This window comes from Boeremia exigua (genome assembly GCF_020726555.1).
Source record: "Boeremia exigua strain MPI-SDFR-AT-0100 chromosome Unknown C7974scaffold_8, whole genome shotgun sequence".
Lineage (NCBI taxonomy): Eukaryota > Fungi > Ascomycota > Dothideomycetes > Pleosporales > Didymellaceae > Boeremia > Boeremia exigua.
This window is the reverse complement of record NW_025763525.1, coordinates 1,210,489-1,237,271: the sequence shown is the minus strand read 5'-3', so window position 1 is coordinate 1,237,271 and position 26,783 is coordinate 1,210,489. Positions and strand designations below refer to the sequence as shown.

Genomic DNA, 26,783 nt, shown 5'->3' with positions numbered 1-26,783 from the left:
TAAGGTTTTTTGTTACCCACAATATAGGTCATGCTTAATTGAATTTCAAGTCTAAGTGGTATGATAGCCACAGGTTCTATATTAAAGTTGGTCGGCTTGAACATCGCCTATCCGCCGTTTTCCTCTAAACTCGAGAGTCTGGCGTATTAACCATACCGCACCCTGTTCTCCTTACGATTGCGGAGTGTTATGATGCATAAAAGATGCAGACTGATCTGCGCCAAGTGCTCACTGCGCCGGTGAGACAGCTATGAACCATAGGCTATCAGTGCTGTGTCATCGAAGCCTAGAGCGTGCGAGATGACATTTTTTTGACATTAGAACCGCCAACGTGGCTCTCATGTGTTGAGCGAGGAAGAGTGGGAGCGGGGCTATCCGCAGCCCATCTGGCAATCTTTACCCATCGCAACTCGAATAGTCAGACTAAAAATGCATAGGCTTGTAATCAAAACGCTCGTTTAAGTTTCGTTCATTCGTTGATCTACGTGCTTCCTAGCTCTACATAACAGTGATTCGTCCAGTCTCAACATCCCATCAACCAACATAAATCAATGATCCAATATCCTAGTTGTGCTCATATCATTTCCAATACCCTACAACCACAGCCGTATCCACCACCCACCCTTCGTCAATCTCTTCATTCCCTTCTACTCTTCCTGTCTCTGCAGCCTCTCGACCCTCTCATCCGGGGTCTCAACATATCGGTACTCCTTCTTTTCAATCAGAAGCTTGCCAACAGTAAACCCGCACATGAGTATGCTTGCAACGAACAGTGGAACCAGTAGAGCCCTTGAGGTCTGTGTATCACCATGAACACTGCGCTGGGTCTCGTAAATCTCTGCCAACCTCGTGGGATCGTTCGTGAGAAAGACAACAATACTGCCGGCCGCCTGCTCGCGCGTGCAATCGAAGACGTTATTAGGCGTGTAGCCATCTGCAAACCGGCATTTTCCGCTGTTTTCGGTATCGAAGATGATCTGGGTGTAGATGAAAGCGATCAAGGAGACAATAAACGACACAATGCCAGGGATGATTTGTAGGCGGATTGTGTGGTTCTGGGCGTTGAGTTTTAATGTCTGCGGCGAGGGTCAGGAGCGAGTTATGTAGGGTACGTCGTGAAGGACAAACCTTCTGAGCGAGAAAGAATCCGACCACGCTAACAATTCCGGCAAATACACCAGCAATGCCTGCTGCGAGGATCATGTGCTCATTTGTGTTGTTGTATACGAGTTGAACCAAGTGCTTGTGGCCCGAGTGCGTGGGTGGCCCAAGGAACCACTCGTAATAGGCTTCTGGCCATGCACTGTCCATGCGATGCATGCCACGCATTGAGAGGATCATCATAGCAGGTGAGATCCCGAGAAGTGCAAGGGATACGAACAAGGTGCTGCCATTGAGAATGGCGCGAAGGCGCGACGAGGGGAGAGAGATCTGCATCGTTCAATTGGCACTATTCACACAAGCAGCATGTGGTATAGATTTATACAAATTCTTCATGCTGTTTGTTAGTTATCATGTTGATAAATCAGCCTCGTCGATACCTATGGGACGCCTGAGGGTAAGACAGCCTTGCCAAGTCTGTAGGAGCTGTTGCGCCTCCAATAAACCCAATCCACCTCGTGGGCGTGTAGAATCCAGTCGGCTGGTAGCGAATATCTATCTTCGTGCTTCGATACGATGAGACGCAGGATCGATGTATTCCGTAAACAGAACATGTACTTCTTATCGTTATGCTGGTGAGTGCTCCCGTAAAGCTGCTGCCCTCTTGAACTCAAGCATTGTATTCATCCACTTGTACCATATTCTCGTCGCCCCCACTTTGGTGTCCGGTGTTGATTGCCTGTGATTAGTTTGGACTCCGTGATAGCCACTCGTCAAGGCCGACTAGTTCAGGCTTCCAGAGTTTTGTTGTTGTCGATATTGGCCTAGCAACGCTAATTCACAGGCGGAGGGTTGTCTAAAGTTGCGCTATTATCCCGGAACTAGGGTCCTGTGAAAAATGTTGCAAGTTGCCATGCTGGTTGTGGAGGAAGACTGCATGGAATACGCCTCGGATGTACACACCAATCGAGGACCCGTTTCGAGATTAGTATTAGTGCCATGTGCAGTGGAAAGGACCGGCAGAATCCTAGTGTTCGTCAAAAGAAAGCGTGAATAGAGTCTCACTAGTTAATGCTCATCCACTGTTGCGAGTGTCAGAAAGCGTGTATGTATCAATGGGCTGGGGTAACGATTATAGCAGTAACAGTGGAGTTGATCGCTTGAATCTTGCGATACCAAGGCATGTATACCGCACTTAGGCACATCCGGGTTGCATCTTGGCAGGTCTGAAGGTTTACAATCTTTTCCAGCACAGCTAGTAGGCTTCTGAACCATAAGTGGATGCCTCCAATTAAGTGCAACTGCACCAATAAGGAAGCGTAGTGTTGATGTTATTAATCCAATGTTTCTTGCGTTGCAGCTGCTTCAGTGGGAATTTGGAGCTTACAGCATGTGGTAGTTCTTTTGATGAGTACGACATACTCCATCTGCACGAAATGAGAGCTAGATACTCTACTACGCGACAGTAACGTAGGGAAAAATACACGAAACTCTATAGAATACTTTTAGCCTACAATGTAAGCAGAACCTAAATGTATGTAGACATTTAGTATTATAACGGCTACAAGTTGTATATTAAAGTTGGTCAGCTTAAAACTTGGGAGCATGCGAGCAACAATGTTGTACACATACCGTTCCCCAACGGAGCGAAGCCATCTGCACTCTGACTATGGTCAATTTCCTTGTCGACCGTATCGCCGTTTGTCCTGCACAGGCGCTAACGGTTTCGTTTGTACTCGCCTAGCGTGCTCTCCTTCACCGTGAGTTAGGTAGGATCTGGTGACCTTGTGTGCTGCGTCTCCAAGTTGGATCTTCTGTCACTCTTTCACCCATTCAAGACTCGACTCTATCACAATATGGCCGGCTCGAAGGTGGATTTAACGAACGAACAGAAAATGCGCGTCACAGATGATCGAAGACTGGTCTTTAGCTGGCTTCAAACTGCAGATCAGCAAGAGCACGACGAAGACGTGGGCGAGGTGGGCGACTGGGTGACTGTCGATCCGTTGACACCTTCAAGACGACAGCTTCCACCTCTGCATTGCGAGGAAGTCTCGCCTACTAACACAAGCTTCTCTTGTAACTCTCTTTTCGACCCTCCAGCTCTGTCACACGACCGGGAGGGGTTGGACCCGTTCTGCGACGATGTTCCAGATATTGCTCCTGCGAATGACCAGGCGTGGGACCTAGAAAATAAAAGAGAACGATGCGGCACTGCACTTGTCGTAAAACCTCTCGATACCACCTTCGATGACGCGGACAGTCTTGTCTCGTACGATCCGCCAAGCGAAGTCAGCAGTGGCTCGAACAACTTCGACGCTCTAGAGAATACGACTGCGTCACTTATCGACCCAGACGAACCTCGCTTTGTCTGCATCACGTCATGTACGCAGTGTATCCTCGCCGACTTACCATGCTCTCGCACAGTCCCTCATTGTTCGCGATGCCGTCGAAAGGGACAGGAAGCGCTTTGTCTCCTGCACCGACGGACGTTCCGCGAAGAAGTCACTTGTTTTGATGCACCGTCCTGCGTGACGCCAGTACTCTTGAAGCTACAAGGAGAAGACGCAAACGTATGGGAGGCAAAGCTCAGGCTGGAAGAAGAGGTATGACTTTGATATGCTAACCCCTTGGACTGGACTTACCGTTCAATAGCTCGAACAGTCATGGCGTGCTGTCGAGGACCGCAGGAATTGGGTTTTGCCATCGCTGGACGGGTTTGGAGAAGTCTTTCGCAGTGAAGGCGAACAGCTACAGGCATCCTTTCCAGGAGAAGGCAAGGGCCGGTTGACCTACAAGGAACTTCGTGTGGCCACGATTGACTGAACACGTATGCGGCTGAGCAAGCACGGTGTCCAGATGACTGTTTGGATGGCTGTCTGAAGTGATCGGTCGCTCGGAAAGATTGGGCACGGTACTCGGATATTAAGAGAGTTCGTATCGCAAGAGACTTTGCACATTGAACATGGGGCTGTTAAGGTAGTGGACACTATTTCGCTCTAAGCATTCGACGCTGATATGTGATCGAGAAGAGTGTCATGGCCTTCACTCGAATTGTATAGTCTGAGCCGATAGGCGAGCTTCAACTTACAATGCGATCGCATAACTTGATAATGTCAATCTCACAAAGTCATCATACCATGTATTGAAGTTCAGCGAGTGTCGATGGCTGAGGCGTGCGTGGAGCTGCTAGCGCGAACGACACGCCAAGGCCGGATGACGGAACTCTGAGCTCGACCATGGCGGCGGTGCACGGCAGGCTTCCACGATCAACACCAACGACCATCCATCTCCATCGCTTGCGAAACAGTACCTTAGTGGCCCTCGAACTCCCTCGTTGGCCCAGCTCTCTCCAATCTACAACTCACCCTCTGCGCTCGAAGCGCCGCCGTCGAAAAGCTTCCCGCCTCCGAATAGCCGCAGAGCTCAAAGCCGCCCACCATGGTCAAACCCGTCGTTTCTGCCATGAATGCATGGACATGCATCGTCCTGTCTGTTTTCGCGATCGTCATTCTGTCCACAATTGGAGCGCTCTTCAAATCGGGTAGTCACACGATGCTTGGTGGGGACGAGGATCCTGAGGACGGCAGCGCTGTTGCTGGCGCAGTGTTCGGCGCAGTGTTCATCTACATTGTACGCGGAGCTCGAAGTCATGTTGTAACCATCATTTCTAACGAGGCGCAGGGTTTCTTCGTCTTCTGTGGACTCCAGGCTTTCCTTCACCTCCGCGAGAGCCGTCGCGGCGCGATAAGCCTATCCTGATCGCATATCTGATGTCTTGTCTGACGCATTCACGCACGGCATGTCTCTTCTGATCGGGAATATGAGGCGATAATAGATGCTGCAATGTTGGTGGTTCATGGTCGAGTTGGAGAAATTAGAGATTTTGCTTTCTCACACAGCACACGGCGTTGAAGGGGATGGGTGTTTGATACCGAATTATAGGTGCATGTACAGTTCACACGACATATCCGTCAATATCAATTTTGACATTATACACGACCTTACTCTCAAGCTCAAAAGTGACCCGTATGCATGTCATGATTCCACAAGTAAGACAGGTGCAACATTCAAATGGGCTGTTCGTGATGCGCCGGAATTGTCATGCATGAGGACGATGTCACTCTCATCATCATTGTGAGCACCGGATTGTGCCTTAGCGCAGGTGACGTGAACATGGTACTCCAGGGTGCTTACCAGACATCATGTGCCGAGATCGGTAAGTGAACAATGGCGAGCTTTGGCTATCGCTTAGACAAAAGGTGCAACAATTCCGAGCAAAAATCCATGAAACAGGCGGAACAAGAGGCAACGGCTGTAGCGGAAGCGCCGACGCAAGGCAGGTTCATTCATCCGCGCTTGTTGGGGCGATTGGAAACGGCAGGCGGTGAGGCATGCACGAGGAGTAGCTCGGCCGGCGAGACCACTGAGTGTACCCTGACTTCGGCGAGCGTGCTTGGTCATGGTAGGGTGGACCACGCCTCTCATTTCACACTACTCTCACTGCACATAACCACTCCTTTCCTCTTCTTCACCACCCACTCGCACCTCTTCACCGGCCTCTGGGACTTCTGCCCGCTACATTGCCCCCCACCTATCTACGCCGACACCCTACCCTTCCTGCTTGCATCACAAGACTAGAGCCCCGGTTACTCAGCTCCCCGCGAGAGAAGACATCATGGCGGACGCTGCGCAGCGAGTGCTTATGAACGAGTTCAAGGCTCTGAGTAAGGAGACCTGGACTAATATCGAGGTATGTTGCCTGTCAGTCTCCATGTCGATTATGGAGTGGCGGCTGCCAACGAGCTGTGACTGACTGTGTTACAGTTGATGAACGACAACGTCTTTGAGTGGAGTGTCGCTCTCATCGTTCTCAACCCCGACTCCCTCTACTACGGTGGCTATTTCAAAGCGAAAATGACCTTTCCCCGCAATTACCCTCATTCTCCGCCTGGTACGTCACCCCATTGGACCCTGAACCAGCACTTGCGGACCATGGAAATATGGCTAATAGCATCGCAGACTTCCGGTTCGCACGACCCCTCTACCACCCCAACATCTACCCCGACGGCCGTCTCTGCATATCGATCCTACACCCCCCTGGCGACGACGAAATGTCGGGCGAGCTCGCCGCAGAGCGGTGGTCGCCCGTGCAGCGCGCCGAGACGGTTCTCCTCTCCATCCTGTCCCTCCTCGACGACGCCGAGACTTCATCGCCCGCCAATGTCGACGCCGGCGTTATGCTGCGCAACCAGCCCGAGCAATACAAAGCAATGGTCACGAAAGATACCGAGGCCTCGAAGGCGGATATTCCGGCGGACTTCGTCATGCCCACACACGAGACGGCCTGGAAGCGCAAGGAGGAGGAGGGCGACTTCGAGATGAGCTGGGAAGATAGTGATGTTGAGAGCTTTGGCGGCAGCGAGAGCGATTTCGACGAGGAGATGGACTCTGACTTCGAGGGCGACGAGGACGAGGACGAGGATGACAAATGAGCCGTTATGGAGCTGAGCTCTCATCTCGTTCGTTCTTGTTTATTCGTTTCAGGGTGTCCAATAGCGCGGCGTTCGGTCTCATATTGTCTCACGGGCTCGGGAAGAATCAGGCATGTATCTGTCTCGGCTACGGCGTCATTTTGCATTGCATTGGGGGCGTCTATGGGTTTGCCTCACTGGTTCCTGCTTTCAGGATATTGCATCTAGAAGATACTCCCATCATACTTTTATATTGTGGCATAGTCACGATCAATCAACATATCCATTCAAAGCAACGACCATGAGTAGTGCTATTGCTGACGATATGCACCACCTGGAAGCGGGCTTTCATTAAAATCTCGAAACTCCAGTAATAGATTGACCCGCTATCGTGATGCATGTCCAGATCGTTATGAGGTCATGCTCTAATATGTATCGTGACCTTGACTGCAATATCTACTATGAGCGCAGTCTGGACAGCGTTTTCGAGGCAGCAAAAGAGGCTATGGGCGGCCGTTATCCAACGCGCGACTCGTCTTGTTCCTCGTCATCGTCCTTTTGCATGAAAGCTTAAACCCGTGACCTCCAACGACCCGGCACTGCACCACGCGCACTGGCTGGACTGGCCCGCCTGGTCCCGCGGCGTTCCACCACGCGCCGCGCGCTCGCTCGCCCGTACGCTGCAGGCGCATGCTTGCCGGTCACAAGTATTGACGAAAAGATATAGAAAGGGTATCGATCAAGATTTGCAAGGCCCAGAAAAGATTATTACGTTGCGCTGCCCCGGGTGCTCTCTTCTCCGGATTCTGGTAGGCGCTTTAGTGGCTGCCGTTCTTCCTGAAGTTTAGCAACTGGCTCAGGCTGTTGAGACTGCATCCACTCTTGAGAAAGTCGTGACTCATGAGCTCAGATGCGCTTGCTCGGCTCTTGACATCGACGCATAGGCAGACGGACAGGAAGGCCTTGAGCTCCTTGGAAAGCTTGTCTGGCTTCTTGAGGCGGGGTGTTCCATTTGTGGCAATGAGGTAGAGCGCTTTCAGGGGCTCTTCGTTGAGGTAGGGCGGCTCGGATTCAATCATTTCGATAGCCATGATACCCAACGACCAGATATCAACCTTGTTGCCATACTCCTTCTGCTTGACGACCTCGGGTGCCATCCAGTACGGCGTACCCACCATGGTCGCACGCTTGGATCGTTGTTCTGTAAGCTTGGCGCAGAATCCGAAATCGGCTGGAGCACGGTTAGCATATGCACAGTAGAAGTGAATGTGTTTCAAGCGTACTGATCTTGACGTTACCACGGCCATCGAGTAGGACATTGTCACTCTTGATGTCTCGGTGGATAATGTTCTGGTTGTGCAGATGCTCCAAGCCCTTGCAAGTCTACGCCAAAGTTAGTCGACCTTTGTCTCTGTCGTGTGGAAATTTCCCTACCTCGAAGCAAATGGTGGCGATCTGGTCCTCGGTGATGGTTGGGTTGTTGTCAATGACATCGGTCAAAGCACCACCCTCCATGAACTCCATAACTACCCAGAGCTCTGACTGCTCTTCTTGCAGGAAAGCGTCAAGGAAGTTGACAATGTTCGGATGCTTGCTGTCCTTCATTACGATGATTTCGTTGACAATCAGCTCCTTGCGAGGTTGATTACGCAGGTCCATTTGTTTGATGGCGACCTGGGCGCGTGGTCCGTTCTCTTGCAGAATGCGACGTGCCATGGCGGAGGTTGCGCCTTCACGGATGCGCGCCACGTAGACTGAACCACTGGCACCCTGACCGATCTTCTTCTGCTTGTTGTAGGATTCAAGAGGCTTGTCCTTTGAGACGACTTCGCGAAGTTTGGCCATTACTTCGGTCTCAGACATGCTCGACATGCGAACGTCCTTGCGTGGCGTCTCTTCCTTCGGCTTGCTTGTGAGCGCTGCTTCGGCTTTCTTGACTGCATCGTTCATTGGAGCTCCTGTGGGCTTTGCCACGTTCAGTGGCTTGGGTGCTGCAGATGAACCCTGGTACTGCTTCTGTGGCTGTGGTTGAGCACGAACTTGGGGAACCTGGTTCTGCGATCCCGAGTAGCTCGAACTTGGTTGTATAGGTGGTCGTTGCTGTGAAGTAGGAATTTTCGAAGGACTGTAGCCAGAGCCGTTTTGCTGCTGTTTTGGAGCAGGGGGTGCAGGACGCTGGGCTGCCATTTGGCGGAGCGACCCGGGAGCTTGAGCTGCTGGGGCTCTTTGAGAGCCTGGCGTCGAAGGAGCTGGGCGAGAGGGATTGTAGCGTGCCCCATTATCATCTCTATCTTCGTAACCGCCGCCACCGATCTCTTGCTGAGCCATTGGAAGCTTCTTTTGAGGTATTGAAGCATTGTACGCAGCCATCTCATCGCGGTCTCGCCGCTCCTGTTCTTGCCTTTGCCTTTCCCTCTCTCGCTCGCGTTGCATTCGCACTTGTTCTTCCTGTCTGCGTCGTTCTTGATCGTAGCGGTCGGCCGAGTTGGCGCTGTTTTGGAGCGGAGCTGCATATCCACCTGACGGTGGTGTATCCTGGCGTGAGCCCATGCTGTAGCTGTCCTTGCGCTGGTACTGAGCTGGCGGCGCAGGGCGAGGCGGCGCAACCGAGTTTCCTCCGCCACCATAGCCAAGCTGCTTCTCTGATCCAGTGTTGACACCAGGGGTGGGCGTAAGGCTCGAGTACTGCTGGGGGTCTTCGGATCGCTTGACAAGCTTCTCGGTGTAGAACTCAAGTACCTCGAGCACAGCTTTAGGATTCTTTGCGTAATCATCCTTTGTCAATGCGGATGCTGTCAGCAGCTTCTCCCATTCAACTGGCAAACCAACAAACGCGCCGCTTGTAGGGTCAAAGCCGACGTGGACTCTGTGCGTGAAGTTTGTGGGGTTGCTGACGCCGCCCATGCTAGGGCAGCGTTGGTAGATGCTGTCGATCCAGGAATAGACATCATCGTCTGTTTCCACTTTGCATGTAATGACTTTCGTCGGTCCGTCGCGAGGAGGTGACGAGCCTTTGCTGGAGTTGAGCGACCGTGTGATTTCGAACGAAAGCGGCTGTGTATCAGACCGTTCTACGCCAAGAATGTCTCGCAGCTGGATTGTGTTGGACACCTTGGATGCATTGGCACTCTTGAAGAAGTTCAGCTCAAATTCTTTCAAGACCAGCCACCGATCTGCCCAAACGAATGACTTGAATAGACCCTCATCCTTCACTTTGACCATACCCTCCTTGACTACGGAAGACGAGGAGACGCTCCTTTCCGTCTGCGAGCGGGACAACGACTGGCCATAAGCGGGCGACTGCATGCTCAGACCGGCCATGTTGCCAGGCAGAGTGCTGCTGGTGTTCGGTGTCAGGGCAAGGCGGGGACGATCGGTCGGTGGTCGGGGCGCCGGTCGGGCATCCATGAACTGGTTATTCGAATACATGCTCGAGGGAGGTCAGCAGGGGCTAATGACGCTGAACAGAACGGATGCATGAACATCGTTCGATGTTAACGAGACAGTCTGGGGTTGCTTACTTGAAACACGATCACGCTGTCAACAACAGGGGGTGTGGAAGCTCTACAATAGCGAACGGCGGTGAATGGCGGGGTTCAGCGGCACCGACCAGGGGAGTAACGGGCGGGCGGGGCGTGTGGCAGCTGTAGAGTACAACACACTGATATGTCCGCTTTAGGTGTCGGAAGTTGCGAGGGACTGCGGAGGCTCGGTGCAACGGCGCTGCTGTGGTTCTGGTAGGTAACGTTCGTCGGGCTGCAGTGCGCCGGTGGAACGCGTTGGCGTAGAGTGAACGGGAGGTGCGTGAAGGTTGGTGTCACGCCGGAATCGAGGCTCAGCGCCTCATCGGTATATGACAGAAAGCAGGGAAGTGATCAGGAGCCGTGGGCGCGCGGTGAGCGTCTTTGCACGGCAGCGACGTGGTTGGAGTCGCGGTGGAGCCCCGTCTGTTAGCGCTAAAGCGGCGGAAGGCGATGCTGGCACGTCCGGCCAATCGACAAGCCGTTTTCAAGTGCTCGCCCACAAAGAACCAGGGTGCGGTCGCCACAGTACTGCTGGCAGCTTGTTGGACAAAGACTGTGTACAGCGTGCGCAAAAAAGACAAGATCGATGCGTGCTGGCCACCGCCTACGGCGCGTCCACGGCGAGCATCGCAGCGCCGCGCCGGCAGCGCGCCCGCGACATGATGGGGTCAGTGTTTCAGGGCCGCAATGTGTTCAGCCAAGCGTGCCTTTGAAACGCTTCTAGGGTCGCACAGCAAACCTTCCAGAGCCGCCCGCAGTGCACAAGGGAAGGTTATCCTGGCCATACGCTTTCCACTGCAGCGGAGATTCGGCCAGGAATAGACAACGCAAACAGTATGATGTCAACCGTCGTCTTCGAGAACACAGCTGTCACTGTCCTTAGATCCCTTACACAGTACATGCAGGGCCTGTTGTTCCTGCTGCTGCACGTGCCATTGGTCTCACAACGGGGCTTGCTCGTGCTCCCACGCTGCGACCTTCGACTCGCACAGCGCTGTTACATTTTGTTTCAACTTCCGTTTAGTTGCACCTTCTACTTCTTGATGTGTGCCAAATTGCGAGGCGTTCGGCTTTGACGGTCATCTCTCTTCTCGATGACCGTGAATGAAAGCGCTGAGTCAACCGATTGAAGTCACTTAATGAAGTACTTTGACTGCGGCAGACCAGTAGCCAAAGCCAGCCAGCAAAGATACAATGAGCACCATATTGACACAAACCGGGCTCAATCGCTTCTGTGGAAAAAGTATATATATGGCTCATGCCCGGAGAGAAGAAGCAGCCTCTTTCGAAACGTGACATGTCGACAAAATAGCCTACTCTACCCCCCAGACTCCAAGGACATCTCTCCCAGCGCCTTCTCGCTCTCGTTCCTTTCGCGCTTGAAGTTTTCTCACCCTGCGCACTGACAACCCGACTCCAAGAGGGCCGACGCTAGTACAAAGCACTATTGCCCAAGTCACAACGAGGAATATATCTGATGGCTCGCTTGAGGTAACTCCAGATGGCGAGAAAACGCCGGTCGATTCAGCTACCCCAGATATCAGGAAGCCAATTTCGCCACGAGCACACATTGCTAGTGCAAGGATGAGCGGCGGGTGTATGGACAGAGGCTTCGGTGGGTTTGGTGAGCTTCGTCGCTCGTGAATGGATGCCGTCGCAGAGGGGACAGCTTCCGCTTCGGTCGTTGCCCGCTCGGCGGTCGTATGAGTAGCCTGCACCTTACTCCTACCCCAGAGATGAGGCACGGCGGGAAGTTTTAGTCCATGAACGACGCGGCGGACAGTGTTTGTTGGGGCGATGGTAAGCCTGACGAGCCACAAACCACATACCACTTTTGCAAATGCCATGAGAATTGTGTAGACAATGCCCCGCCAGACGATAGCTCCACGAAACATGCGTGTAATTGGAATGGAGAATCCGATTGATGCAAAGAAGAGTGGCTGTAGCATCTTTGACACGACTTGAAGGTAGTAATGCTCATATATGGCCACACCACTTGAGTTGTCCATCCCATTGACAGTATTCGTTATTCGAGTAGGATGGACACTGCCGTCAAGCACTCCGGAGGCGTCCGCATCTTTATTTTTGCTAGAGCCCTCAGTGGCTCCAGAAGGCTCGTTGCTCGGAATGGCGACTGCTTCTGTCGTCTCTTGAGCTCCAGGGCTTGTGTCAGTATGGGGTACCTCAGAATCCCACCAGCTGATGCTGGCGCCGGCAATGTATGCAGCGAAAAGGTTCGACGTCCCAGCATAAGTCGCCCCAGTGATGAGAGCGACGAGTAGTACTGTGTGGATCGTGAACGCAATGTGCTTTTTACACAACAGTTGGTTGAGCGGCGCAGCAGGGTGAGACTCCCGATGCCTGTTGAGCCATAGTGTGCACGGCTTGACAATAAACAAACATGCAATAGGAACAACGACAGCGAAAGCAATCGAGACTAGCACGGGTCGAAGGACAGTAACCGCGTTGAAGTTCGCAGCCCCGAGGTTGGAGATGACCTGTACCATGACTAGCCCAACAACATCGTCCATCATTGCTGCACTAGTGAGGACAACACCGAGGCGAGAGGAGGAGAGGCCACTAGAGCCTAGCACAGTGAATGTCGTCCCTAAGCTGGTCGAACATAGCGCAGCGCCGGCAGCAAAGGCTTGTAATGGAGTAGCGTCAAGCAGGCCTTGGAGTGTGTATGAGAGTCCAATAGGGACGCAAATGCCAGTGATTGCAACTCCAGACGAGAGCAGCAAATTAGCTTTCAGCGACTGGAAAGAAGTATGCAGACCCCCTGGTCGTTATTAGCTGCCACTCTACGGGAGACAAGATGACGTTGACAAACCTTCATACACAAGTAGAATGAGCCCAAGATATCCCAACTGGACAATCACTTCTTCGACTTCGGTTGGCAGCCATTTGGCACCTGGGGTGCCCCAAGCTATTCCAATCAAGACCTGACCGAGCAAGCCGCAGTACAGGAGCCTATCGAGTGCAGCATTGACAACATTGAGCAATAAGAGAAAAGAGACCAGGATCAAGAGCGTCTCAATGCCAGGCTCGTGGTAGGGTAGCGAGGCGGCAACCTCAGACGCGTCTGCAGCCATGGAAGGTGACGCAGCAAGGGCGAATAGACAGCCACGCACCAATGCGGGTAAGAGCAGCTTTATGCGCCCCACACGCGACAGGCGGCTCTGTGTGCGAGCGGTGTATCAAAAGCAGGAGGGTGCGCAGGACTTTGCGCGCGAATTAAACGTGCAGTCGACCTCCAGCGTTCTTCAAGGTCACGGGAGAAGATTTCAACATCCGCCGATGTGCCACAGGTTGACAGCACTCACAAGCCACAAAGCTTCGACGATCCCTTGGAAGTTCAGGGGCCCCCGCAACAGCCGAGTGGGCGCCCGCCTCGCATTGTTTGGGTACCAACAACCACGCAGCGAGTAAGCAGCAACAGTACTCGCCACCTCGCAGCAGGAAATTTTTGGAAACATTTACCGCCGTCCTTGCCTGCACGCGTCCTGTAACAGGCACTTCTAATGCACACCGACCGCCATGGCTCCGCTTGAGCAACAATGGGTCAAGGTCCAGCAGAAGACCTTCACAAAATGGTGGGCAACCCTGCAGCCACAACGATGAGTCGCAGCTTTGGGGCCATGTGCTGACTCTTCCACAGGCTGAACAGCAAAATCAAGATCCGAAATGTGCAAATCGAAGACCTCATAACAGACTTGTCTGATGGCGTGCGTGCCCCTCATTGACTCCTCGCGTTGAGCACCCTCTGACACGCATGTTCAGATCAACCTCATCCACCTCCTCGAGGTCCTCAGCAACGAATCGCTTGGCCGCTATGCCTCCCGACCGAAGATGCGAGTGCAGAAATTCGAGAATGTCAACAAATCACTCGACTACATCCGCAGTCGCGGCATCCAAATGACCAACATTGGTGCTGAAGACGTGGTCGACGGCAACAGCAAGATCATCCTGGGTCTGATCTGGACTCTGATTCTGCGCTTCACGATCAGTGACATCAACGAAGAGGGTCTGAGTGCGAAGGAGGGACTGTTGCTGTGGTGTCAGCGCAAGACAGCATGCTACGATGAGGTCGAAGTACGCGACTTCTCCTCCAGCTGGAACGACGGCCTAGCCTTCTGCGCCCTCTTGGATATCCACCGCCCCGACCTCATCGACTACGACAGCCTCGACAAGAACGATCACCGCGGCAACATGCAACTTGCCTTTGACATTGCCTCTAAGGAGATCGGTATCCCAGATCTGCTCGATGTAGAGGACGTTTGCGATGTTGCGAAGCCTGACGAGCGCTCGCTCATGACGTACATCGCCTACTGGTTTCACGCTTTCTCGCAAATGGAGCGAGTAGAGAACGCTGGTCGACGAGTGGAGAAGTTCGTACAAAACATGTATGGAGCATGGCAGATGCAGAATGACTTCGAGGAACGTATGCGGAAACTTCTTGCAGCAATTGCCGCGCAGCGCACGCAATGGGAGGAGGCCAAGTTTGACGGGACATACACAGACGCCAGAGCCCAGGCGACCGAGTTTACGGCCTGGAAACGCAAGAGCAAGCGCAACTGGGTCGCTGAGAAGTCAGATCTGGCTGGTTTATTAGGGAATATCAAGACAAAGCTAGCGACATATCGCTTACGGCCATACGACCCTCCGGCAGAGCTGAGCCTGGAGACATTGGATGCAGCATGGGCAGGTCTGATGAAAGCGGAGCGTGAACGCTCACAAGTCATCAATGAAACGATCCGTGACATCAAGAACGCTCTCCGCAAGTCGTTTGCAGACAAAGCGAATGATTTCGCCCTCGCACTGAACACACTTGGAACCTCGATATCAGCTCTCGAGGGTGAAGTTGAAGACCAGCTAGAGCACACTAAGCAAATCAGCAAGTCCCTAACGCCACTCGATGACTACCTGAACCTTATCGCAACGATCGACGAGCAATGCGCCGAAGCAAACATCGAAGAGAACGACTTTACGACATACACGTACGACGAACTCGAGTACGAGTTGAGCCTGGTGCGCAACTCGGTCTCGAAAAAGCTCGCGTTCTTGGAAAATCAGATGGTCGCTCGAAATATGACGAACTTGACGCCAATACAGCTTGAGGAGTTCGAGTCAGTGTTCAGACATTTCGATCGCGATTTGTCAAACTCACTGGCCGAATTGGAGTTCTCCGCAGCGTTGGCTAGTCTGGGACTTGTCTACGACGATGAAGAAATGCATCAAAAGTTCCGCGAGACGAGCGGCGGCCGTGACTTTGTTACGTTCGAGCAGTTTATTCGCTTCATGGTTGACGAGACGGAGGATCAGAACACAGCGGAGCAGGTCTTTGAGTCGTTCAAGGAGGTGGCAGACGGCAAGGTACGTCTCTCTCCCCTTACCTTCCTTACAGAATCTAACCTCGCGTAGCCATATGTCACCGAGCTTGACCTCCGCCACTCTCTCGTTCCCGACGAAGTCATCGACGACCTGATTTCCTCTATGCCCGAGCACAAAGGACCTGACATGCAAGAGGATCGCGATTTGCCCAAATACGACTATATCACATACATGGAACGTTACATGAACGCAAAACGCGAACAGCAGGAAGTAAACGGCGGATAGAACCCAGACAATCCCTGGCTTAGGCGATCAGCGACTGAATCGGCCATAAGCGTGCTACTTGGGAAGCGACCGGTATTGACACCGGTGTTCCTGTGAGTGTGTGCTGGGTGCTGATAGGACAGATGTCCTTAGCACTATGGTGGTGGAATGGACTGAGATGCAGAGGAACGAGTGAACGAAGGTTTTCAGCTTCTGTCACGCAGATTGTGTTTTTGGATTTTGCATAGCGATGTGTTGGCGTCCGTTTTGGATATCCTTGCTACTGGATATTTTGGGCCGCATGGCGGCACTCTTACGGTTGTGAACAACCGTGTCAGTGGTTCATGCGCAAACGCAAACAAATTTGATACCACATCATTATTATCTGCACCCATGATACTCATGTCATTCATTTCGTTGAAGACAATCTTGCGCAAGGTCCCATTCTTTACTCCACGCACTGAATAGACGATAACTTCACTTCGCCACGATACTCACAACGTCCTCATCTGCAACCGTATGACTCAATCCCACCCGCTGCGGCACATGCCTCGCACTCGCACCCCACACCATCGCATACTTGAATGTATCCTTGAGCGTCCTGTGAACCTGGTCACAGACATCCTCGATGGTGCTCCCGCGGCGCACAATCAATGCCTCGCTGAAATCCGGCTCGAATCCCTTCCTCTTGGTATAGATGCGCATCAGCTGCAGCTCCTCCCAGCAGCGTTCAATCACATCCTGCAGTCCTAGGTCCAGCTCGCAGCTCATGATGACCGTGTGCGGCTCGCGCGCCAGCTGGTCCAGATGCTCCAGCGAAATTGAGTCGATTTTGTTGTACACGTATAGGCACTTGATGTACTTGCGGTGGTTGATCATGATGGTGTCGATGAAGTCGTCTACTGTAGCGTATTCGTCGCGAATAAGCACTTCAGCATTGAGCATCTTGTAATCCTTCAGGATCTGATAGATCAACTTTTCGTCTAGGCCGCCTTTAGGCGGCGTTTGGAAGTTGATTTTCATGCCGCCTGCTTTCTTGGGCTTGAGGTAGATGTTTCTGGGTCCTTGTTAGTTGCATGCTACAATACGAAGGCCTGGCTATGAAGGAGCTTACGGTGGCTCGCGGTTCAGCCGGATGCCGACTGCCTCCAATTCGGCCTCAAGTAGTCTCCTTTGCTCAGCCTTCTTTGTAGCGTCGAGAATCATCAGAATCAGATCACTTGTCTTTGCCGCACTGATGACTTGACGTCCTCGGCCCTTGCCCTCCGCGGCACCTTCAATGATACCGGGAAGATCGAGGACTTGGATCTCAGCGCCGCCATACTCGAGCACGCCGGGAATAGCGGTCAGCGTAGTGAAAGCGTATGATGCTGCCTCAGACTTCGTTTTTGTGACTCGCGACAAGAAGGTCGACTTTCCGACTGAGGGGAAGCCGACGAGTGCTATACGTGCATCGCCAGATTTGGACACATCGAAACCTGTTCCGCCGCCACTGCCAGCACCTGGAGCCGGCTCGAGAAGCTGAGCACGAAGACGAGCAAGCTTTCTTGGGTTTGTTAGTCATAACATCCATCTAGTGACAGATTCTATGCATACCCCTTCAAAAGACCGAGATGGTATTCTGAGTGATTGTGTCAGCACGTGATGAAGAACGATTCGCGCATATGGTGTCATGAACTGCGAGGGTTCGTACCTGTGGCCTTGTTCTCTGTCACAGATTAGCTTGTATCTTTCTTCAGGCAATGGCGAAACGTACTCTGCGTCCTCTTCATCTCATCCTCAATCCTGGCGGGGCGTTAGGCTTGGCATCAAAACTTTTGGAGGGGCCGCATACTCCTTGATCTTCTCCGTGATATTCACCATCTTTGCGGTATTGCCCCTGAATCTTTCTTTCAGGTTACGGGAATGGAATGAGGTTGTCTTGCGTGCCTATCCAGGCCGATCACAGCTCGCCGAAGGTCGTGATAGATGGCTCTGGTGTTTCTCAACCCGCCACGGCTACATTAGGCCTAGCGGGACTAGTCTTCCACTTAGCGAGGCGCATCGACGACTGCGTCATTCATTTCCAAGATTGGCCACTGCATGCTTGTTTTCGTTTTCGTTTCTCTCCTGACATACGTTTGTTTGCATCTTGCATTTATCCGTCTATTGGGTATGGAGTTCATACTGGGTACTGATCCCTGGCCAAACTCCCATCATGATTTGGTTCATCACTACTATCAGCAGTACGATGCGCAGATAGCATCGGGCGAGTTTGATCCTTTTGTTTATCCTTATAGCGCATACGGAGCATTCTTGGTCATTGTATACTTATGTATACCACACCAAAACCGACCATGGCTCAAGAAATGTCGCTTTTTCGTTTGGGGTATCTTGCTTGCGTTTGCAGCATACAGTACCAAGTATCAAAGAGCTAGGGGCATGGCACCAGCACTAGGCTTAGGACTTGTACACGCATGGAGTGTGGTCTATCTTGCTGCACTTTTGGTGTTCAATGACGCACAAACGGATTTTCAGCGCATCGAAAGGACAGAAGGACAGTTTGGCAGTGACCAAACTCAGAAGCAAGAGAGGACAAAAATTGGAGCTAGTGTTATAGACTCCAATGGCCATGTCCCGGAAAATTCAACAGCCGGTCCTCGTGATCGCCACGGCGAATATGCATGGCAACCTTACCCGCTGTCGCCTTTCATCGAGCGCCTCGACTGGGTATGCGATCTATTCTGTAATTTCCGTGGTGCAGGCTGGAATTGGCGCACTTCTCCGCTCCCTCCGCCACCGAAGTGGCTTCAGGAGCAACTGTATCGCAACTCAGGCGACGTGCCAAAACATTCGTACCGCATCCACGCAGGCCAAGTGACGACTTACCCCGACCGACACTCCTTGCTCGTCTCGAACGCCAAAACACTCCTCAAAGGCTATCTGATTCTTGATGCTCTTAAAACAGTCATGATGCACGACCCATACTTTTGGGGCATGTTATCGCGCCCACCACCATCCTACTTCCCCTTTACGCTTCTGATTCAGCCCTGGATGGTACACACATACCGTCTCTTCCTCAGCATGATTGCCGTCAAATACGCGCTTCAAACGATCTTTTCTCTTGCACCACTCGTCTTTGTCGGTATCTTTGGCTCGTACATCGGCGCGCGCTCAGAACCTTGGATATACCCCGAGACGTGGGGTTCGTTTACCGTCGTGCTGGACCGAGGGTTGGCTGGATGGTGGAGCAGCTGGTGGCACCAGACCTTCCGGTTCGCGTTTGAGCAGCCGAGCTTGCGGATCTGTGAGAAACTCGGGTTGGACAAACGGAGTGTGCCAGCGAAAGGAATCCAGCTGTTGACTGCGTTCGGGTTGAGTGGCGTTCTGCATGCGTGTGGCACTTATACAGCTGCGGGACCTACGCATCCTGTTTCGAACTCATTCGCGTTCTTCATGCTACAGGCGCTCGGCATACTTCTCGAGACCATTGTGTCTTCTGTGCTGCGCACAACGGGAATTCAGAAGTATGTGCCGGTGTGGGTCATGAGGATGTGGACGTTTGTCTATGTACATGTGTGGTTCTACCACACAGCGCATTTACTGTGCAACGATTTTGCATTGGGTGGCGTTTGGCTCTTTGAGCCGATACCCGTCTCGCTATTCCGAGGACTAGGACTGGGCGCAACAAAACAAGATGGATGGTGGTGCTGGGCTGGAACTGTAGTGAGATGGCATACTGGGAAGCACTGGTGGCAGAGTGGCATTGCTGCTTGAGTGAACATATCCTAGCAGCATTGCATATTAATTAAACCTCAAGGATCTAATAACATGGCTTTGGCAATAGGTGTTTGGAACCGGTTCAAATCGTTGTTTTTGATCATCGAGACGAAAGTCAATATCAACGTGTGAACAGCATAGCTCGTTATTACAATACATCTACTAATACCACTGAACTATCCGGAATTAATCACCCTCCCCATCAAATACATACGTGAACTAGAACAGCACCTTGAAGGTCAAGGGAACGTGCTCAGTACGATGAATGATACTATGCACTGAAGCTGCCCAGGACTCTCTCACTTTTGTGGCCGTGTACAGCGGTCCGGCATATACCCAGCCTTCGCCGTTGATTCTCCTCCTCCATGTCATCTGGTGCATTGTGTGCTTAACACGCTCTCTTCTAGCGCATCTTCTTGTGCTTCGCGTCAGGTTCATATTTACGGTCATCCTCTCCCTCGACTTCTTGGACCATCTTATCGACGGCCTTGGCCTGCTTCTGCCATTCGCTCTGGCACATCTTGAGCTCCTTCTGGAACAATTCGTCGTTCGGCTTCCTGTAGCTGCCGCCCATACGGTCCCACAATGTGGTGAATTGTCCATAGTTGTAGTTAAAGTACAAATGGTGGATGGTGTGACAAGCAGCGCCGTTGATAACAGGCGAGTTGTGGGCATACTCGCCATCGTGAATGAGAACAGTCCAGATGTTGACGAAGATAAAGAGCGCGACATATGCGAACTTCTGCAGCGGGAAGATGAAGGGGAATATATGGTACGGTAGACCTTGAGCGTATCCGTCCATGGGATGAAAGGCGTGCGAGGCAAAGGGCGTAGGCATGATCCACTTGTGGTGAGGCTTATGCAGGGTTTTGTAGATACTCTTGTGGTGCAGACCGCGGTGGATCCAATAGATGCAAAAGTCGGTGAAGATGACAAACAGTGGGAATTGCATCCAATTGTACCATGCCCCTGGACCCTCCTCTGTTGCGTCATAAAGCTTTGAGTAGCCGCGCACCTCAGCCAGGAACCATGGCGCAGTGAAGATAGCCATGACAGGAAATGCAATGTTGGCTTGCTTCATCTCGAGTCTGATCTGGTTCTTGAGGTATCGGGGGTGGGCGAAGGTCGCCTTATCAAAGACCAAGAAGTAAGATGCGGATGCGAAAACGTAGTAGACAATGACTCCAAACAGCCTACAGTGAGTTGTTAAATGAATTCATTGTTTACAAAGGCCAATGGTGGAGTGTACCATGTTATGAGATACAGCGTCACTAGCTGCCTGCGCCAGTCGTCACGCGGCCAAGCACTCTCATATGCAGCTCGAGAAGGCTGCACTGAAAAGTACTTTGACGCCGGCACATACTGCCAAGTTGTTGCAGGAAGGGCAAAATTGGTGGGCTCCTCTTTCGCGCTTGAGAAGGTCGCATTCGCAGTGAAAAGGCAGGTCGATGCCGGCAAGAAGCTCGAGTAGAGATGGTCAAAGACGAAGGTGTCAACAACCTCGAGAACTATATCCATGATTGTTGTGGCCGCAGAAAGTCAGCCCGTTGGCCCGGGTTGCAGTAGTCAGGCACGAAAACAACGCGATTCGTGGTGTCTGAAGGGTCTGAACGTCACTGCCTGAGTAGGTAAACGCAATGCGAACGAGTGTGCCGTAGCAATTGAACGGCAGACGCAACAAACAATGAGGAAACAATGCACCCTCTTTCAAGCAGTTAGAATAGTTGGCCGATGCGCAGGAGTCTCTCTAGACCCTTACGATTTAAGATCTCTGGCGGTCCAGTCCAATCACCGCGACTTGTCCCACCAGGGGCGCTCGGAAACGGGAGCGCGTTGGGTTCGGAAGTGGACTTACAGGGAGACCGCTAGGCTTGATCACATCACTCGCGCCAGCCTCACCTGGTAATCGCCTGTTCCGCTGTCGTGCATCACTCCACAATGTCCGCGCGCGCGTGCGATCGACGCGCTCTGACCAAGTGTTGTCCAATCCATCTCTCGTCCCCTCCTGCGTCGTTTTGCGCTCCCGCGACGGTTCCTTGTTTTCAAAACCGGAGGGATGACTTATGTATTTTGCCGCCCACGCTGCTCATGGCAAATCGAACATTGCAGGCGACTTACAAATCATTCAATGGACTTGACGGTTCGCCATGCGAGGAGACGGAGCCTTGATCCGGTCTGCTCCCAGGCTCCCAGGCATCGATGCGCTGTCTGTTCCAGTGAGAAGTGTACTGTTGGAGAAAGCTTGATATACCAGGAAAGTAGATGTTTTGATCACGTGATACACCGTGGTCACAGGGTTTGCGATCATTGTGTGTACCTGCTCTCTCGTCCCTCTTATCTTCTTGTATGCTGCACCTCCGATACCAGACGTGAACAGTCTTTATGAGGCCAGTTCGCCGCCTGCGTAGTTGGACCACGAAGCGAGTCGAAGGCTTACAGGATCAGGATAACGCTTCATGGTTACCGAAAGGTATCAAAAAGCCATTCGCTGTCAGTTAGCCATGCGTGGTAGAGCAGCAACAACCAACCCCGATCAACTGGTGATCGAGATCGTGAAAGTGTTGAAAATGTGTGACGAATACCATGCCATGCGCCTTGGAGTTGAGTTGTATCGACGAAAACCAAGTATCAGACAAACAATGGGTTTGAAGAAATTGACGAAGGCTAGATATACCTACCTAGGTATATTGGAACGACTAGTCGCAGAACCTTTCCGGCTCGTGTTCGCATTGCGCCTTTCCTGGAACTCGAAGGATGGGTATGACATCACACATGGAAAAGTTGCCATGTGTCTAAGATCCCACATGGCGATCTGCTGTGGGGTCCTCAGTCCCTAGCCCCACTGGCGAAATATCCGCGTTCGGTACGGCGCGATAACAGTCTGAGTGTAATTGTGGAAGAAAGTTCAAACAGGGAGTTAGTCGAGGGTTAAGGCCTTAGTGAAGATCGAAAATTTACAAGTCCAGACTCGACGGTGTGTTCGATCTCAACGCCCGATTCTCGGGTCTTTCTCATACAGTAGATGAACGCTATAGTGAACGAGGGCCTAGAATGCGGGATGTGCGAAGTGGCGTTTTCGGCCTTTCATCCCGATAGTATCTGGGGCGGTATCTGCTGCGCCTGCCACCGGTTTGAGAGACTGTCGTAGTGGTTTATCACGTAAAATGAGCTGCGACCCAGATTATGGCATTGTTTCACAGTCCGTTGAGCATAGTAAAGCTCTCTGCGCTGAGGTTGGCGATGTTCAGCCCACGTGTTGTGGCTTGACGAGACCCTTATGTAACAACTATGGCGTTGCAACGGCGTAACAACGGCGTAGCTGGTGGCCGGCTTGTCCGTAATAAGCGCACCAGCTAGCAAGCTACGGGGAATCTGCGAGAACTGACATGGGCCAACAGTCCGAGCTTGTTCTTAACATGACGCCCTTTCGTCTTAAACACCAATATTGCCGATATGATAGATGGCTCAATCACAAGTCGCCCATACGCGGGCTTGCCTCAGAATACCGATGACGACCGCGAACGAGCGCGGGAACTCTACAGATACTTCCGCCCCCCGGTGGCTGCGGAACCCATAGATACTGTCCTCACAGCACACGCGCAGCTCGCAGCATGGAGACTAAATGCAGAACGCGCAATGATCTCGTTGATCGACGAGGAAACACAGTACTTTGTAGCTGAAAGCACCAAGACGGTCCACCTCGACGACGCCGAACAATACGAGGACCCTGATGACGCGATCTGGGCTGGAGTGAGTACTTCCCCCTTAAGTGATTTATCACGTGTAGGGACTTACAGCTGATATGATCTTCAGTGTGTCAGAGTTCCTAAGGCCGGGAGATTGTGTGAACACACCATTGCGGCGCCACCGCCTCCTGATGGCGGTCCAGCTTGTTTCGAGGTGCTTGACCTGAGTAAGGATGAGCGCTTCAATCAGCTCGGCTTCATAGCAGGACCACCCTATTTCCGGTACTACGCTGGTGTACCTTTGCGCACCGGAAGAGGCATCAACATTGGCTCCATCTACATCCTTGATAGTAAGACAAGACCAGCACTCACACGCAAGGAGAGACACTTCCTCGGTGTCATGGCGGACAACGTCATCCAACATCTCGAAATGTCTAGAGACAAGAAAGACCGCCAACGGACCTTCCGCATGAATACGTGTTTGTCAGCGTATGTGGATCCAACCTCTGAGTATGTGAACCGGAAGCGGCGTCCTAGCAACCACAGTCAATCAACGGACCCCGACTCAGACGCCGACTCTAGGCGCACCGGCGATGGCTACGAGCGGATAGAAGTTGTAGATCGAGCTGCGGAGCTGCTACGAGAAGCCATGGATCTTGAGGAAGGTGGAGGTGGAGTGCTTTACCTTGACACCTCACTGGCAGCTGTTCCGTTACAGCACCCATCTTCCGGAGACAATCACCCGAGCGGGATGGCAACTAGGGGTCTGGCTAATGAATCACCACAACTCACTCATCAAAAGGCCGAATCGGGATCTGCACTCACGATCGAAGCTAGTTCCCGATCTCCAAGTCCCGGCGCAAGTACGAAACGTACGCACAGCACTGAAGTCGTCGCACACACATACAAGTCCACGGCCATATCTTCGGATCAACCAGAATTCCTACCATTCACGCCAGGGGAGCTTCTACAGATCGTTAAGCGGTACCCAAGAGGAAGGTTGTTTACGTACGATCAACAAGGGCAAGAGTTGTCCGACTCTTCGGATAATGATAGCGCTTACAACGGCCGACCGAGATCGAGGCGACGGCGACAAAGATCTGCTGCAGACTCTGCGATTCTACACGCCCACTTTCCCAAAGCTCGACAGATCATGTTTGTACCAATTTGGGATTCCACAACGAGTCGTTCTGCTGCTTGCTTTGTCTATAATTGTTCGGAATACCGCAATTTTTCGCATGAGCTGGAGTTCTTGACCTGCATAACATTCAACAACTGCGTTGATAAAGAGCTGCTGAGACTCGCCAACCTGAAGGCAACCGAACAGAAAAACAATTTCATTGGCTCAATCTCGCATGAACTTCGCTCGCCTCTTCATGGCATCTTGGCTTCTTGCGAATTCTTACAAGACACAACATGCGATTCGTTCCAAAAATCGCTGATCGGAACTGCCGAAAGCTGTGCAAGAACACTACTCGATACGGTCAACATGGTCCTCGACTACAGCAAAATTAATGCTTTTGAAAAAGACAAGTCTGGCAGCACATTCCCAGGCCTTGCCAATGATATACAGTCAAAACATTCCGAGGTCTTCCAAACGAGCCTTAACACACATCGCCTTATGGACCTCTCTGTTCTGACCGAAGAGGTAGTCGAAGGCGTAGCAACCGGTCATACCTTCAAAGGCCCTAAAAACCAGGCATTAGATCACGAGTCCAAGTCTAACGGAACGATGTTGAGCGACTCGATAGTTGTCGCTCAGCGCAGACCCAACGTGGAGCTTATTGTTGAACTCTCAGAACAGGACTGGATGTACTGGTGCGAACCTGGATCACTCAGACGCATCGTCATGAACTTGGTGGGCAATTCACTCAAATACACGCAATCTGGCTTTGTCCATGTGAAGCTCGATACTCAGATCGCTGAACAGGATGCTACCGAGTACGGAATCTTGACAGTCACCGACTCTGGTCAGGGCATTTCTCCAGCATATCTGAAAGATAAGCTCTACACACCTTTTGCACAAGAATCAAACCAGGCGCCAGGTATTGGGCTTGGTCTATCCCTGGTGAAGTCAATAATTGACAGCATTGGCGGTCACATCGACATCGATTCGGAGATTGGTGCTGGCACCAAAGTGACCGTCAGATTCCCTTTGGTTAGAAAGCCGCCATTGGACCCGAAGCTCGATTCACTTGTAGAGACCACCTCTTTCGAGAAGAGCGCTGTTGTTTTTGATGAAGAAAGCAGCATACAAAAGACCGAAGTACAACAGAGTGCCTCTGTTGCCCTCTACTGGCTAGAAGAAGAGGAGGAGACAACCAATGATCAGAAACAAGCTTCTCACCTACTGCGCGAGACGTTACTGGCTTATCTGAGTGCATGGTCTAGGAAACCAGTTCTCCAGTGGCGCGAGGACTGTACAGCCGACATCGTTGTCGTCGAGGAATCTGCCTTTGATACACTGCTCCGACGCTGTCCTACACTCTCCAATCCCAACTGTCGGACCATGGTGCTGGTCCTTCATAGCACAAGCTCAGCGAGTACTGGATCTCGTAACAATACTGAGGATATTCGACATCCTGTTGGGCCGCACAAGCTTGCTCGAGCGTTACAAGCTTGTTGGGATCGCTCCAAAGCTACTTTGGACGGCAATGTGACAGAAGACGCAGCGTCAGTTGATCGTCTTACGGCTGCAACTGTGAATCTCGATATATCCTTTGAGTCTATCTCCAACCCGACAGCCCCGCCAAAACGCATTCAGCCTGTGAAAAAACAACTCGACAGCACGGATGTCACCCCAGCGTCAACAGAATCACCTGGTCTCCTCAACATATCTGAAACTCCAGCCAAACCCACCAACAAGGCTTCTTTACCTGGGCGCCGCATTCTCCTCGTTGACGATAACACGATCAATCTTCGTCTTCTCCAAGTCGGCATGAAAAAGCGCGGTTACACCGCCATCTCCAGCGCCTCAGACGGCCTCCAAGCTGTAAACACGTACCGTACGCTTCTCGAATCGTCACCACCCGCACCGCCCGACATCATACTTATGGACCTCTCGATGCCTGTTATGAACGGCTTCGAAGCAACAAGGCGGATCCGAGACATCGAAGCGGAGCACAACAGCACACTGCCGCTTTCAGGATCGCCGCATCACTCTTTGATTATCGCGCTGACGGGCTTGGCTAGTGTAAGAGATCAGAAGGAGGCTTATACGGCTGGCGTTGACTCGTATATCATGAAGCCAGTCAGGTTCGCGAAGTTGACGGAGCTTCTGGAAGATTGGACAGCGGACGGGAAAACCGGCGTGTTAGAAAAAATGTCGAACAGTGTTTCGGTTGTAGCATAGTATCGGTGTGACTTATATGTTACAGTGTCGTGCGTTTCGAGTGGTGCTTCAGGCGTATGATTGGGGTATTTATTGCATAGCACGGCGTTCGGGTGAGATGGAAGATATTTTGAGCTCAGATTGTACCAGTTACGACAATCTCATTTTCATTTCTGTCATCGTAACCCCCGGTTGTTTTTCACGTTGTAACTTTCTCAGCTGAGCCCTGCTAGATCAACAGTCTACAGGACCCACTATTACCTATAGATTCTTACATTCGAGACTCGCATCCGGCTCATCTTGCTTTGCT

At 52.0% G+C, this 26,783-nt stretch overlaps 12 protein-coding genes across 12 annotated transcripts; 7 read left to right on the top strand and 5 right to left on the bottom strand.

The window, feature by feature from the left end:
* Positions 1-593: 593 nt before the first annotated feature.
* On the bottom strand, positions 594-1,531 carry C7974DRAFT_457167 (uncharacterized protein). Its single transcript, XM_046146047.1, has 2 exons — positions 1,129-1,531; positions 594-1,076 (listed from the first exon to the last, which is right to left on the bottom strand). The coding sequence occupies exons 1-2, from the start codon at positions 1,435-1,437 to the stop codon at positions 648-650; spliced, it is 738 nt and encodes a 245-aa protein (XP_045995568.1). The 5' UTR covers positions 1,438-1,531; the 3' UTR covers positions 594-647.
* Positions 1,532-2,957: 1,426 nt separating this feature from the next.
* C7974DRAFT_457163 (uncharacterized protein) lies at positions 2,958-4,244 on the top strand (the record flags this gene model as incomplete). The annotated part of the gene is made up of 2 exons (XM_046146046.1): positions 2,958-3,707; positions 3,757-4,244. The coding sequence occupies 2 exons, from the start codon at positions 2,958-2,960 to the stop codon at positions 3,925-3,927; spliced, it is 921 nt and encodes a 306-aa protein (XP_045995567.1). The 3' UTR covers positions 3,928-4,244.
* Positions 4,245-4,282: 38 nt separating this feature from the next.
* C7974DRAFT_397809 (uncharacterized protein) lies at positions 4,283-5,109 on the top strand. Its single transcript, XM_046142243.1, has one exon. The coding sequence runs from the start codon at positions 4,543-4,545 to the stop codon at positions 4,861-4,863; it is 321 nt and encodes a 106-aa protein (XP_045995566.1). The 5' UTR covers positions 4,283-4,542; the 3' UTR covers positions 4,864-5,109.
* A 575-nt stretch (positions 5,110-5,684) lies between these two features.
* C7974DRAFT_217537 (ubiquitin-conjugating enzyme/RWD-like protein) lies at positions 5,685-6,783 on the top strand. Its single transcript, XM_046137099.1, has 3 exons — positions 5,685-5,854; positions 5,929-6,055; positions 6,124-6,783. The coding sequence occupies exons 1-3, from the start codon at positions 5,780-5,782 to the stop codon at positions 6,594-6,596; spliced, it is 675 nt and encodes a 224-aa protein (XP_045995565.1). The 5' UTR covers positions 5,685-5,779; the 3' UTR covers positions 6,597-6,783.
* Positions 6,784-7,161: 378 nt separating this feature from the next.
* Positions 7,162-10,252, bottom strand: C7974DRAFT_217578 (serine/threonine-protein kinase-like protein CLA4). Its single transcript, XM_046137100.1, has 4 exons — positions 10,097-10,252; positions 8,010-10,005; positions 7,859-7,958; positions 7,162-7,806 (listed from the first exon to the last, which is right to left on the bottom strand). Exons 2-4 carry the CDS (start codon positions 10,002-10,004, stop codon positions 7,394-7,396), a joined length of 2,508 nt encoding a protein of 835 aa, XP_045995564.1. The 5' UTR covers position 10,005; positions 10,097-10,252; the 3' UTR covers positions 7,162-7,393.
* Positions 10,253-11,132: 880 nt separating this feature from the next.
* Positions 11,133-13,346, bottom strand: C7974DRAFT_339238 (Sodium/hydrogen exchanger family-domain-containing protein). The gene is made up of 2 exons (XM_046139241.1): positions 12,933-13,346; positions 11,133-12,881 (listed from the first exon to the last, which is right to left on the bottom strand). Exons 1-2 carry the CDS (start codon positions 13,192-13,194, stop codon positions 11,413-11,415), a joined length of 1,731 nt encoding a protein of 576 aa, XP_045995563.1. The 5' UTR covers positions 13,195-13,346; the 3' UTR covers positions 11,133-11,412.
* A 1-nt stretch (position 13,347) lies between these two features.
* Positions 13,348-16,073, top strand: C7974DRAFT_397803 (alpha-actinin-2). The gene is made up of 4 exons (XM_046142242.1): positions 13,348-13,695; positions 13,761-13,827; positions 13,883-15,475; positions 15,524-16,073. Exons 1-4 carry the CDS (start codon positions 13,640-13,642, stop codon positions 15,716-15,718), a joined length of 1,911 nt encoding a protein of 636 aa, XP_045995562.1. The 5' UTR covers positions 13,348-13,639; the 3' UTR covers positions 15,719-16,073.
* On the bottom strand, positions 16,074-17,662 carry C7974DRAFT_397799 (P-loop containing nucleoside triphosphate hydrolase protein). The gene is made up of 6 exons (XM_046142241.1): positions 17,532-17,662; positions 17,454-17,482; positions 17,391-17,405; positions 17,294-17,318; positions 16,812-17,243; positions 16,074-16,754 (listed from the first exon to the last, which is right to left on the bottom strand). The coding sequence occupies exons 1-6, from the start codon at positions 17,558-17,560 to the stop codon at positions 16,175-16,177; spliced, it is 1,110 nt and encodes a 369-aa protein (XP_045995561.1). The 5' UTR covers positions 17,561-17,662; the 3' UTR covers positions 16,074-16,174.
* Positions 17,663-19,594, top strand: C7974DRAFT_397798 (membrane bound O-acyl transferase family-domain-containing protein). The gene has a single exon (XM_046142240.1). It carries the CDS (start codon positions 17,780-17,782, stop codon positions 19,451-19,453), a length of 1,674 nt encoding a protein of 557 aa, XP_045995560.1. The 5' UTR covers positions 17,663-17,779; the 3' UTR covers positions 19,454-19,594.
* A 62-nt stretch (positions 19,595-19,656) lies between these two features.
* On the bottom strand, positions 19,657-21,184 carry C7974DRAFT_217482 (C-5 sterol desaturas-like protein). Its single transcript, XM_046137097.1, has 2 exons — positions 20,706-21,184; positions 19,657-20,649 (listed from the first exon to the last, which is right to left on the bottom strand). The coding sequence occupies exons 1-2, from the start codon at positions 20,972-20,974 to the stop codon at positions 19,860-19,862; spliced, it is 1,059 nt and encodes a 352-aa protein (XP_045995559.1). The 5' UTR covers positions 20,975-21,184; the 3' UTR covers positions 19,657-19,859.
* Positions 21,185-22,909: 1,725 nt separating this feature from the next.
* C7974DRAFT_315148 (uncharacterized protein) lies at positions 22,910-25,306 on the top strand (the record flags this gene model as incomplete). Its single annotated transcript, XM_046138496.1, has 2 exons — positions 22,910-23,206; positions 23,270-25,306. Coding segments are annotated over 2 exons (2,334 nt in total), but the record flags the coding sequence as incomplete, so codon positions are not given.
* A 720-nt stretch (positions 25,307-26,026) lies between these two features.
* C7974DRAFT_285417 (CheY-like superfamily) lies at positions 26,027-26,443 on the top strand (the record flags this gene model as incomplete). Its single annotated transcript, XM_046137618.1, has 1 exon — positions 26,027-26,443. A coding segment is annotated over one exon (417 nt), but the record flags the coding sequence as incomplete, so codon positions are not given.
* Between the last annotated feature and the right edge of the window lie 340 nt (positions 26,444-26,783).